This window comes from Rhyacophila brunnea, unplaced genomic scaffold, assembly GCF_057557595.1.
Source record: "Rhyacophila brunnea isolate RB1 unplaced genomic scaffold, BYU_Rbru_1.0 scaffold_11, whole genome shotgun sequence".
Lineage (NCBI taxonomy): Eukaryota > Metazoa > Arthropoda > Insecta > Trichoptera > Rhyacophilidae > Rhyacophila > Rhyacophila brunnea.
The window spans coordinates 32773026-32786404 of record NW_028232763.1 but is presented as its reverse complement, the minus strand read 5'-3'; the positions used below and the strand labels follow the sequence as shown (position 1 = coordinate 32786404).

At 36.4% G+C, this 13379-nt stretch overlaps 3 protein-coding genes across 4 annotated transcripts; all 3 read right to left on the bottom strand.

The window, feature by feature from the left end:
- Window positions 1-419: 419 nt before the first annotated feature.
- Window positions 420-6171, bottom strand: mRpS21 (mitochondrial ribosomal protein S21). 2 transcript variants are annotated; one of them, XM_085960288.1, is made up of 3 exons: window positions 6099-6171; window positions 2446-2601; window positions 420-682 (listed from the first exon to the last, which is right to left on the bottom strand). In XM_085960288.1, exons 2-3 carry the CDS (start codon window positions 2590-2592, stop codon window positions 566-568), a joined length of 264 nt encoding a protein of 87 aa, XP_085816414.1. In that variant the 5' UTR covers window positions 2593-2601; window positions 6099-6171; the 3' UTR covers window positions 420-565. The 2 variants fall into 2 exon arrangements, with proteins under 2 accessions (XP_085816414.1, XP_085816415.1); XM_085960289.1 differs by having other exon boundaries at window positions 6133-6171.
- snRNP-U1-70K (small ribonucleoprotein particle U1 subunit 70K) lies at window positions 3227-6171 on the bottom strand. Its single transcript, XM_085960285.1, has one exon. It carries the CDS (start codon window positions 5957-5959, stop codon window positions 4808-4810), a length of 1152 nt encoding a protein of 383 aa, XP_085816411.1. The 5' UTR covers window positions 5960-6171; the 3' UTR covers window positions 3227-4807.
- A 432-nt stretch (window positions 6172-6603) lies between these two features.
- On the bottom strand, window positions 6604-10755 carry LOC147078616 (VWFA and cache domain-containing protein 1). The gene has a single exon (XM_085960254.1). The coding sequence runs from the start codon at window positions 10547-10549 to the stop codon at window positions 6809-6811; it is 3741 nt and encodes a 1246-aa protein (XP_085816380.1). The 5' UTR covers window positions 10550-10755; the 3' UTR covers window positions 6604-6808.
- Between the last annotated feature and the right edge of the window lie 2624 nt (window positions 10756-13379).

Sequence of the window (13379 nt, the reverse complement as noted above, 5' to 3'; positions counted from 1 at the left end):
GGAATATACTTTGTCATTGGATTAAATGTTTTAGTTAGGTAATACTACTTGTGCAAACAAGATATTATATTGTGAGCAGGATGGGTCAGGCGGCTTCATTGAAAACCAGTGAGAATTTAGTTTTAATAAACTTTAATCAGTTCAATTCATACCTACCACTAAAAACCTGAAGCATTAATGAAGACAGAAGCGTTTTTGAATGAATCGTTGAACTTGTAATTTTTTTTTTTGATGATCGCATAGCATTTATTGGGAAAATCATTCAAATGTTAGACCACATAAATATTTAAAGATTGTCTAGTGTACATATTTTAATAATTAAAATCAAATTAGGTATGTATTATAATTTATTGATTTCTTAGGGAGTTTTTGTTCCAATGAGGAATACGATATTGTGGGAAAAATTATACTTGCCAAAATAGTGTTGGTCAAAGAAAATCTTTGATGTTTATTATTTCTCTAATGGTTACATTTATTTCAACGATGTCCTCAAATTTCTAATCCTTCCCAACGAATCACACAAATAAATAGAAAAAAAGGTGGCACCATTTCTTACAGAGGTATCTTAACGGTAGGCGGGGAATGGATCGGTTCTGTTTTTTCTCAAAATAAACTGTATTTTCCTATCCATATCCTCATTGTAGATCGCTTTACACTTTTCATAATTGACGCGACGTCTTGTCTGAAAGCAAAAGACGACTTTTGAGTCAATTTTTTGGCAATCAAATCAAACCTGACGTTGACTTACTGAATTTTATGCAATATATAATCAGCCATTACAGCCTTATTTCGATACATGAATTAACAGTGTACACAATATTACAGTAATATAATATGAGGAGCTATAGAAAAATAAGTCTAGATTTAAGCCATATTTAACAACCATCACAATACATAGTAATCTCTTGTCTACTTTTGAAGATAAAAATTAGATTAAAAAATACCTGTAAGTAAATTTAGGACCCATAGAATATTGCCATAGTCATAAATTAGTCAGCGTATTGTATTCTTGAAATGCATGCACTAATGCTTACTTGCATATTAACATAACTGCTAGAATAGGATCCGTGGATCTATTCTATACACAAGGCGGCTATCAACGGTAGTTTATCATATTTATGTATTATAATTGTTACAATAAGTTAGCTGTCAAAACTGTCTATCTCGCTCTAAAATTTAACACAGCCAAGAGGGTTGTTATAACATAGCACATATTGACAGTTTATACAGTTAACATTTAACTCTTCAATACATAAATATGATAAATTACCGCCGATAGCGGCCTTGCGTATAGAATAGACTCACTGAGGTACTGCTAATTGAATGACATGTCCTACATAAACTAGTCAAAAAGTTGATATTGAGTTTATATAGTTAATGTTGTGTAAGGCGAAGAGCAGTGTAGTCCTAATAGGGGGCCTTCTAGCAATAACACATATGTTGCAATTTAGTAATGATAAACATTTTAAGTGTCGATTAAACAAAACGTTTCTGAAAACATTAATATTTTAAAATATTTTATAAGTTCTCTTGAAGATGTAATTTAATGAAAAATTCAGTTTCGTAATTCAATAAAAAAAAAATCATTCTAGAAAATAAATGTAACTTGAAATCCGTTTTATTTATATTGAAACAAGCTTCGGTATCGTCATGGTCCAAGTGTTAACTGTTACTGTTCAAAACACAACATAATATTAATAAAATAAATATGCAAAAGCTAGCCATCATGAACTACGGTTTTGAAGACGGATTCGGTTTAATACTCTATCAAGGTCAGGCCATAAATTGCAAGAAACGCAAAGCGTGCTACGTCCTCAAATATCACCAATATTGAATGCGTGTCTCATTAAACTAACCTTTTTATATGCCGCCGGTAGGTGATGTATGGCATACCTTGCACGCCGCGAATTTTATTGCAAAAATAAAATCAATTTACGTTGCAAGTGGTAAAAACGAATTCTGTTTCAATTTTGAGTATGTGATGACATTCCCAATATATGTCGTTGTGTATGTTTAAAAAAAATTATTTACCCGCCGTTTCCCGTTTAAAGTGGGACGTCCAAAGATGTCATTTTTGTATGAGCGGCGTTCCATTCACAGAACAGTTCGTGTCTTAAGACGTCATCGGCAGCCATCCGGTTAATGCATATTATGATAAAGTAGCTATTAAATAACGCATGAATTTATTCTCATATTTCCCATACTCAAAACTTATTACAACCTCACCCCCATAAGGCAACCTTCTTTTTGATATTATTGTGATTCCTGATTTTAAGTATACTCATGCCGTGGGGATTCTATATATTGTTGCATGTATACTTGCGTAAGTATGCAATTACGTTTGTAATTGATAAATAGATTAAAAAAAAATGAGATATACTATCTGTGGTAGCTGACAAATATGGAAAAAATCTAGCCGAAAATACCTCTGCAGTGAGAACCTACCTGAAACGGTTTCTCATAAAACCTAGTTCTCCGGAATTGATCCAATATACCCTCTTTTCCTAATATTCTATTCAATACTTTACATGCCTCTTCAATGTTATTGTTTTGGACAAAGACTGTTCTAGCAATGAACGAAGCGTGCCGCATCTTGGTAGCCTAAAATATGCAAAAAAAGAAGGCTATCATATAAACAGTGCAATCAATAATGTTACTTATTTATTTGGGAACATTTTTGGTTGCCTTTAAACTAAAACCTCTACTTTATTCCAACAATTTGATTATTACATGTACATGAACGATTGCTTATTTAGTTTGATGTTATTAAGTAAAAAAAGAAAAGGGTTAAATTAAATTTCATTAATGGTAAGGACAACAATTCAAAGATCTGTTTTACACTCCATAACAGGTTCTGTAATGCTTTCCTATCTAATTGAAAATACTCTTAGATTTCTATTATACACAATTGAATGCCATTAGAAAATTTGAATAGTCACTTACAAAAATCAAATCGTAATCAGTAAATAAACATGTTAAGCCTGAAATCAAAGGTCTGGCATTTTGTCAACAATTAAAATTCCAGACTGATAAACCTTTAACAAAGATCTTCGATGAAATTAAATTAACAATATCAGACAACTATTGATACTATGCCCATGCAAGAATTTAATATGACAAATAAAAAAAAACAGCAGTCATCAAAATTTTAACTGATGACAAAAAACCAGTCTTGGGTTTGATAGTGCATAAGAAATTATTAAATATAAATAAATAGTCGGCGATATTAATCTATCACTTACACTGATGTCAGCTGTTTCATTTATTTCAATAAGTATAAAGAAAAACATCATAATTAAAAGAAAACAAGTTCCTGTTTATACATTCTGATGATGTGGTAATTCCAATTTTGCCGATCAAACCATTCTGATGCTACTTACAGAGCTTTTTTTTAGTATATACTTACAAATGAATTTATTGCTTCAAATAAAAATTGATTGACTTACTCTGGTGGCATATTAGCACAAAAAGACCACTTACTCTCGAATGACACCGAAGATCATTTTTTGGGCATTAATAGTAATTCATAAAAGGATCAATTAATTCACATACATAATATTATTATACAAAGACAGGAAATTTACAATGCTAATTAATAATATTTGAATTGAAATAATTTGCAGCAATACTTACTATAAATTTAGTCTTATAATTATGTAGTGCTGTATCACAAAATATTCACTTAATAAATTTTGCCAAGATAGTACTTATGTTGGTTTTGGCAAAATCGATTAAGTTCTATTTTGACAGCTTGGCAGAAGAATTTGCAACAAATATTAAATACCGTCATAGAGCTGTTAAAACCTTTGATGTGACAAAATTGAAAATGTACAGGAAACAAAAACTGCTTTAGAAACACAAAAGTGAAAGTAGACTTCCAATGTTTTTTTGCCAGTCTTTGAATAACTTAATTTATCTAAATAGCAGGTAGCGAGGGGCACGTCATGATGACATTGGAGGCATGAATTATGGTGATGAGATTTACGTTGGAGGTTTCTATAATTAAAGGTTAATTTTGGTGGAATAATAACATTGAGAGTTTAGCTAGACTACACTGGTTGAAAAGAGAATATAAAAATAACCACTTGATAAAATTGTCACATCAGAGATTTAAACGGGGCTCAATAACAATAATATATTTACCTATTTTGTAATTCTCCAAACTTTCTCTACTGAATTATTTAGAACTGTAATTCTATGAACTAATGGAATTATAAAATATTATAACATGGCATGATAAATTTCCGGCTAGGAATGAGTTACAAGTGGTAACATAAAATAATAATCGGAATAGTTGTACACATTTACCAGTTTGCATTTTTGAGCACTCACATCTTACCGTTCATAGTTTTTTTTTGTTACAATTTGTTGTCGTTGATTATTTTACCTGATTTTCACTGATGAACAGGCACTAGAAAATCACTTAAATTTTACCTGGATTGAAGACCTCAGCCAAGAGAATATTTTCGAGACATTTACTTTTACTTACACATGACGTTATTTGACCATTCACAAATTGAGTGATGCAATAATTCAACATTATCCATTGGAGACGTTACATATTGTAGATACAATCGGTGGTTTTTAATATTGAAGCTAATTTTTGTCAGCGATACTTACTCGAAACCTACTTACTGTTACAATGTCTTCAATCCTTCTAAAATCTGGCGTTTTCAGTCAACACGAAAAGCCCTGGCCTTCGCATAGAAGGATTTTAACACAAAAAGAGTCGAGCTCTTTCAGTCATACAAACCTCAAGAATATTAAAATTATTTTATACAAAACCAAACTGGCGCGGGGCGGCCCGTCAATAGTCTTCTCCCTCATATTCTCCATCCTCCCGGTTCTGATAGTGGCCGTTGGAGTCGTCCGGGAGGAATTTTTTCTCATCCTCTTCCTCCTCGTACTTGACGTTGCCGGCCTCGTAGGCGGGCGGGTATTGAGCCGCATAGTCGGGGTAGTCGTCGACGGGCTCTTCTTTGATTTTGATGCGCTCCTCTTTGACAGCGCCTTCCTCCCTCTTTTCACGGCGCTCGCGACGGCGCCGTCGGTCTCTGTCCTTTTCTTTCTCTTTGTCTTTTCCTTCCCTGTCCTTTTCTTTTTCAGGGCGTTCCCTTTCACGGGATCGGCGGCGTCGCCTCTCACGGTCCCGCTTCTCCGTGTCATCGGTATCTCTGTCGCGGCGACGACGCCGTTCCCGAGACCTGGACCGAGTGCGCCGGCGGACTCTCTCTCGTGATCTTTCCCTTCTGCGATCTGTCTCTTGAGGAGCGCGTCTCTCATGCTCGAGCCGATATCGTTCTCTTTCGCGCTCGTTGTCCTCCCGGCCGGAGTGTTTGATGTTGACATCGGGACCGCCCCGACGGGTTCCGCCGAGCCCCCCTCCCAGCCGCCTCGGCAGCCACCCTTTCACCGTGCGGGAGCGCTCCACATCCACCAGCACCCTCCGCCCGTCGATCTTTTTCCCGTCGGCGTTCTTGTAGGCGGAGTGCATGTCCCTTTCGTGCTCGTACTCAATGAAAGCGTAACCCCTCGGTTTGCCGTTGACGCTGTCGTGGACGACGGCTATTTTCTTTATGGCGCCGTACCCCTCGAACTCTCTGCGAAGTTTCGACTCAGAAGTGTCATAGTTGATACGCGCGACGAAGAGAGTCTTGAAGGCGTCCCCGGTCCCACCGGTTTCCCCGTTGGGATCCCACATCGCTATCTCTTGCTCCAGCTTGTAGGCCACTTGTTCGGCCCTCTCCCTCCTGCGTCGCTCGAGTCTCTCCTCCCTCGTCTCCACCCTTGTGGGAGGCGGCGTCTCCTGGGGGTCCTCGAAGAATCCGAGGAACGCGCCGACTCCCAGGTATCCCTTCTGCTTTTTCTCATGAGGAAGCTTGTTCGGCGGCGGAAGATACGGGATAGGATCTCGCGGCGCAAAAAGCGCCAACAGATTCGGAGGCAAAAACTGCGTCATGTTTGCCGATCACATTCGTCGAACGTTAAAACTTACGAGTCGGCACCAGATCGCAGGACGATGCGACCATCACAAATGCGTCAGAGTAGAATTTAACACCTTAATATTATTTAATAGTCGAGATAATTGTGATACAAACCTTCAATTTACTGTATCTCTGTTTTATAACCTACCTCGGCACTTCCGAAAAGCCATGAAACTTCATAGACTACAGCGGAAGAGAAGAATGTTTGTACCATAAATATTTTATAAATCGATTTTAATCAAAGAGGATTATTTTTTACAATTATTTGAGTTGATTGTCAAACGCATCGCTACTTATTATTTTTGGCATTCAAATAAAAGTGGTGTTAATTTTATTATTTTTAATAACGAAAAATAGTCGATGTTTGTCTTTCTGTAAATAAAATATCGCACGGCGAAAATCAACGTATTTATCAGCCTATAAAAAAAATTAAGCAATGTTCTGAACCACGAAAATAAAATAATTTTCCTGGAAATTATCGCCATCTATTGAATTTTTTTTACTTAAATTTGAAAATGCATTGTAAAAAATAATGCAAAATGATATATTTCAATGATTACTTTTATATAAATACAATTGTAAGGGATAATCAGTAAAAATAATAGAGAAAAATATATTCTTATAAGATTTATTGTAAAATAAAGAAATACAAAAACATATTTCTCCTAAAATGCAAGCATATTGTGTCACATTGTCATGAAATTAATACAATAGGTTTATGCTTATAATATAAAATTCATATGTAATAAATGTATTATTTACAAAATAAAAATGTTGTACATGGTAAAATAATTATTACGTTAAGAATGATGAAGAATGAAATGTTAAGTAGCCTCCATATGCCTATGGACTGTTACCGGAGCAATAATAGTGTTCTTCCCACATGGTAATACTGTTTCTAATGTTGGTCCACTTGCCATACTTCTCGGAGTGGAAATAGAAGGGCTTCGGTCGGAATCATTTAAGCTCAGGGACTCATGCACCATTAGCGGTTCTGCCAAAGCGAAAGCTAAATGCTCAGAATCATCGTGAGGCGTCATAGTGGAATATCCGTGGTCAGATTCTCCCGTGGTGTTTGGCCTCCTATAACCAGTTAATATTCTGTACGGAGAGATGGGAGCTATCGGGTCATCGGTCAAAAGCAATTGATCTTGATGGCCAGCACGGTCATCGTGGACATCGTCTTCTGACGGCAAAGGGCTCATTTGAATGCCTACATCTGGCCACGCCTCAGGTGACGAGCCCAGATAATTATCTGGACCGTTAGCAATTGTCAAATTCTGCTTGTAACAGTAAACTGCAATTGCTAGGATCAAGCATAGAGCAACAATACACCCGGCGATTGGTCCAATCGCTGAATAACTGCCCAGCAGGTCATCTTGCATCACGCGACCGAGCGGCCCTTCTCCATAAGGCGTCACAGCTCCTAGTACTCCGCTGAAGCATGCAGATTGTGCTGAACAGAATGGCGAAGACAAAGGGCTCTCCGCATCTACATCTAATTGGCACCATTCACAACCGAGGACTCCCATACAGGATGACCTAGTCTCGTACGATTCACATTGAAAATCAAAACAAGACGAAAGATGCATGGCGAGATGAGGTTGATGGTTAGAAAAATTGTAAAAGAAATGAGCTCTGTGATTGTCAGGTTCTGGCTCTTGTTCACAGAGAGGTGCAATCGGAGGAGGTTCAGTATACACATCGCATAATCCTTCCAGAGCGCTGCATTCGCACGGGCACTCGCATTCGTTTTGTTCCATACGGTTGCAGTTCAAACAGAGGCGGTCGACCACGCTACATGGGCAGAATGCTCCCGATTTAAACGAAGAGTTGACCGTACCCACAAAGACGTTCGTACCGGGAAGGGCAGCAATATGATATCTGGCAGAGTGCTCTCCGTTAACTAAATTCGTTAGGACTTCATCGAGTGATGTATTAAACTTATAAAATCGTTGTAATGTACTATTGAGCAAATTTTTGCATTGTTTCTTTTGCACGAATCCTGGTCGATTGAGGATGTCATTAGCGATCAGGGATTCTTTATGAGTGACATGTTGCTGTTCTATCGGGCCCGAATTACCCGCGTCCAGTAAGCTCGGATGTGACAGCAAATATCCTCGATCATCCATCATAAAGCATTTTATATTCTCCTGTGAACACTGGGGCAAATTATCCATTAAAATCTTATACAGGAAACCCATGGTCATGTCCATCGAGACAACGATATCAGGTTTCAGATTGCTTATCACCGAGGGTAAGACGTGAGAGACTGAAATAATATAGCCGGCTCCTCCGACGTCCAAATAAGGAGGAGTCAGTACAATTTTTCCTGGATTTTCTAAGGCTCTCATGAACCATGCTTTTCTATTAGGTTCATAATCTGACTTCAAAATTGATCCTGGAAACATAACTAATACTCCATGTTCGGTCGCTGCATATCTTCTAACAATATATTTGTTATAAGCTCCATGAATATGTTGCTTTTTGAAATAATTTAACATTGGATATAAAATACCAACATCATTACGTATGTCAGACTTCAAGCCTGGATTAGAGAGCAATCGTGTAGGATCCTTTAGATATGCCATATAGCTCTGAATGAGAGCGAAAGAAATATCTTTGCCGTTACGCAGATCATTTAAATACATAAAGGGTGATTGAAAACTGGATGGGCTGAGATAGAGTGTCCCCTTTTCTATGGTGGAGATTTGTTTGAAGTGACGACAGAGTAAAGGACTCGGTGGAGGTAGCAGATCGATGCGATGATATTGCAACTCTCGTGCGACTCCGCTTCCCATTCTCATTATTCTATTGGATCCTACTGAACTTCTATTATCTTTTTCAGATACTATGCACACAATAAATATTCTTTTTACCCATTTCCAAGTGTATGAGGTAATTTTGAAATCATCGTTAATACTGTGGACTCCGCTGGAGTTATTCAAGATATCAGCTTTGACAAAAGGAAAGTGAGAATGGGTTTCCATCAGAGCGATATCGATCAGTCTCGGTTTAGATACTGTGATCTCGGGTCTCGAAAACGAGGAATGCATTATTACGCTTCCGCTGAAATCTATGATGAACGCTCGCTGGTGTCGAGACAGGGAATTAAAGTAGACTATGTCTTCGGTGATGTCAGAGAGGTACAGTTCGAGGGCAAGTACCCCGCGCGGTCCGCAAGATAAGAGCAGTGGCATCAACACGTCTCTCTGTGTGGTGTCCCAAAATGGTTGAGCAGCGATTGTTTCATTTACTTTTGGTCCTCGTTCTAAATTCAACATCAGAAAAGATGCCACTTGCCCCAGCGTAAATGAAGAATTAAAATTCACAGATGGAGTAACACAGTTATTGGTGTAAGGTTTCGTTTTTCTACACAAAGCTTTAGAGTTCATTATTAATTTATTCAATTCTGAAGAATTTTTGGCATTTTGGAGATTGCAAGAGCTGATGATTATGTTGTGATTTAGGGTTCTGTCAGGATGTAAAATCATCTCCGAAATATTTTCAACTTCGCTGGCTAAGTGCGGGCCTAAATATACAATCATGGCGTTCGAGTAGTTCTGTTGGAAAGAAAACATTTCGAAAGCCTTATCGATTCCAGCCGATATATTTGAAATGTCACTATTTAATTTAGCATTGGTCAAATGTTTAAAGAGAAGATCTTTGTTTTCATCAGTGGCCAATCCCATCGATGCAAAATCATCGCACAGCATTTCAATTTTTACGACTTCCACACTGCCACTGACAAATATGAGACCGACCGTATCTTGGCTTTGAAGAATATTCAATAATTCTTTACCGATTGACGTAGCAAGGCGCAAATCATTTTTGGTAACTTTCTTTCCGTTGTCAACTATCAAAATGACCTGTTTTTTCTCTGGCTGGAAGACTTGGTGAAAGAGCTTTCTGACCGCAGACCTCGGTGGGGTAAATCCGCACAATTGATCGGTGGCTGCGTCAGATGCCGACATAAAATACCGCCGCTTAATTTTAACATTGTTGATATTTCCAGACATCTTCATTAACGAACTTAACTGTTTTGATATCTTTGATTTACTCTTAGGAATGTTTAGGATTACTTTTTCACTGTTGATATCTATATCTTTTAAATGGTGAGACCTTTTGATGGAACTGAGCGAACACGGGTAAGTGAACGACTGTAGATTAGTGTCGTTGTTTACGATCGCCCTAATGTCGGTCAGCAGTTGCGATGCGGTGTTGAGTTTGTTGGAGAGTCTATCGGAAATGGCCAGGACTAAATCGTCGTCGCTGATGATGCGAGGAGTGGGATAAAATGAAGAAACTATCTCAGTGAGCGCCGTCAGTCCCAATTCTTCTACGCTCGCCTCGTGAAAACTTTGAGCAAGTCTATTGGCTGCCATCGCAATCATTCGCATTTCGCCTGTCGCGTTTGCGAATAAAGTAGTATTTTCAGCATTTTTTTCTTCAGATATAGCAGCCCCATCTTTTTCGTTTACGGCTTCACTTTTAGAGAGCACACAACCGTACAGGCATATTATACAATAAATCCAAAAAATCCAACACAAGTGATCCCGATCCATTGAACATTAAATGCGAACTTTAAACTGTTAAGGTTTCATTTGAATTTCTTTCAAAGACATTGTGATGTTTATTAATTGTCGATCAATTCCCAATATAGATTGGCATGTTGAAGTATTGTTTTAGATTATAATAATCCAGAAAGTATGTACTCAAAACTAGGGTAACGAGGCTGTCAAATAAAACCAAAGCGTAAACATTGAAATGAATCAAGTGTTGCCATCTTTTTGTCACAGAATTATAGTACGCCGTCCCTAAAATAATTTTACTCACAAAAATATAGTACGCAATGTCTTTGGTTGAAAATGTAGGTATAGAGGTTTGTTTGTCACTAAAAATATTTATTTAACAGCGAATCTGAGAAAACGTTGACACTTTTTACATCTCAAACAACATTGTTTTTCTCAGCACGCCAAATTGTCCTCTATTACATAATTGGACCATGTTATGCAGAAACCTGCATACCTACCCACAAATTGTCATACTGAGATAAACGCATTTCAGTGTTTTATAAATTATTAAAAAAAATATTGCATTACTGTGATCCACTGTTGAAGTATATTTTTTTAAATATAACAAAATATAGAAACCATTGTTTATCGTTTTTTATGTATACGTATTCAATTTTGTAATTATTTCGTTATTAACGTACATTTTGTTGGTTAGCTGGTTTCTACATTATTCAATATTTCATTAAATATGGCCATTTTGTTGGTTGGCTGGACGGTGTCTACATTATTCAAAAAATGATAAAATAATATTAATTTACGAGACTTCATTAAAAATGTAATTAAATATGCCACTATAAAGAAAGTACTAATTACTTAATATAAAGGGGAGCTGGTATTTTTTTTTATTCATTCCGTTTATTAATTTTTCTTTCAATATTACAGAGCTACATTAATATTATTAGAATATGCAGGAAATATAGCCGTTAGCTATATATAGTAGCACTATAGCGTCGTTCCGGTTCATAGAATCCCCAACATTATCGGTCCGTTTCGTGGAAAAAATATTTAACCCCCTCAGCTAGATAGTCCATATTATAATAAAAAAATCGAACTCACTTATTTTTATAAAATGGTACACATAAAATTGGATAACTAGGTATGTTAATTTATCGAGCGCTCCAGTTCGTAAAATTTTCCATTTCAAGCGCTGGCTTGTAGAAGATAAATCTTGGTCGGAATCCTTGGTAGCGGAAAGCTCTTTTGACTATTGGATGCTTTCAGCAACATATAATATATGTTGATTATTTTTCTACTGATTTATAGTCGACACATCCAGCCCACATGATTTTTTTCTACAATATTTTTTGTATGAAAATAATTTAAATGCGAAAAAAGCTGAAACCAAATCCAATCCAACAAGATTTACTGGTTTGTGGGTTAGAAAACTACTCTAAAAAAGATTTTATCGAACTTTTGGCTCGGGTGTCTTCAGCAAATTATAATACTTATCTCTATCGAATTGGTTCAAGTCAAATTTTGCATTTTGTCGGTTGGATGGTTTCTGCATAACATAGTCCAATTATAGTATGTACCTACCTACTTCACACCAAATTATGGTACGGAAATATCGAAAGTATGGTAAGTACCTACATACTTTTGGAGATTTTTATGAATGCAGATATTATGAAATCGTTAAAAAAACCTTTTCCACGAAGAAATCTATTATGGACTAGATCCAACGTCAATATGACATGGACATACACGTGAGAACTCCAATTAATAATGCTAGCATATTATAGAATACCTACCTAACACAAATAATAGGTATAAAGCACACACTCGGATATTCTCGAATGATTTTGAAACCCTCGTAACAAAACCAAGCATTTTGCTAACACTAGTATGTAGTACTGATATTAAGAAGAATACCAATGCCGAATGAAAGTGAGACATACTTACAATACACTCAAATCCTTTAATTTACTCATACTTCTACTCTAGTATGTACCTACCTACCTAAGACCTTTTCATGCACACAGCTGATGGCTGCATCCCTAGCGACGATCATATACTTAAAGTGTTTTGAGGTCCTGTGGCTATAGATTCACCAGTATAAGTTGTCCGCTGAGTAAGGGCGCCACATTTTAGATATTATTCAATATTTTTGTCATATTGGGATGAGCTTAGTTTTAAATTCGAACTCTAGATGATTTGTATTGTATACCTAGGTTTTAGGCTAAAAAGAAACTGGCCATTTTTTATGTTTATAACATGTTTTATGTACCTACTGTCCAATTCGAATAAAAAGAAACAAGGATTCAATCTCAATTTAATAATTATTTTAACACATAAAAATTAAAAAATATTAGTTCAATAGGTACATATTTTTTATACAACGTCATGACATGTTAATGTTTAAAAAAAAGAAAAAACTAGTTAAGGATAAGATTAAATATTTTTTAAAAGTTATTGAAAATAGGTAGGTATAAGTAGGTTGGTACTTAATTGATTTCAGTAAGTATAATTATAAAAGAATGTTTTATTCTCAGAATAAATGAGTTTAATATATTTTCTTGGTTTTCTTATGTGTATTGGATAATAGCGGGCCCGCAGGCTAGGATCTTTTCAGGGCCCCCCTACCTTTCGCTAAGGATAAAGGCACTGTGATGCTCTACAGTAGCGTTTTTCAAATGATGTACGTGGTAAAATTAATGTGTATATTTAGCGTTTTTTTGTATAATTAATACATCAATTTGAATTATAGAGTTGTCGAGTATCGATACACAATTAAAAATTGTATCGCACAAGCAAATATTTTTATATAATAACCTCACTTAACGACTTTTTCTACTGTTAGAGAAAATTTGTGTTGTGTGTTTAT

Excerpts from the sequence above, each read along its gene's own strand:
- LOC147078616 (XM_085960254.1), bottom strand. The coding sequence starts at position 10,549 with ATGGATCGGGATCACTTGTGTTGGATTTTTTGGATTTATTGTATAATA.
- snRNP-U1-70K (XM_085960285.1), bottom strand. The coding sequence starts at position 5,959 with ATGACGCAGTTTTTGCCTCCGAATCTGTTGGCGCTTTTTGCGCCGCGA.
- mRpS21 (XM_085960288.1), bottom strand. The coding sequence starts at position 2,592 with ATGCGGCACGCTTCGTTCATTGCTAGAACAGTCTTTGTCCAAAACAAT. Across the intron at positions 683-2,445 it reads TTTATGAGAAACCGTTTCAG|ACAAGACGTCGCGTCAATTA; the intron begins GTAGGTTCTCAC and ends TTTTGCTTTCAG.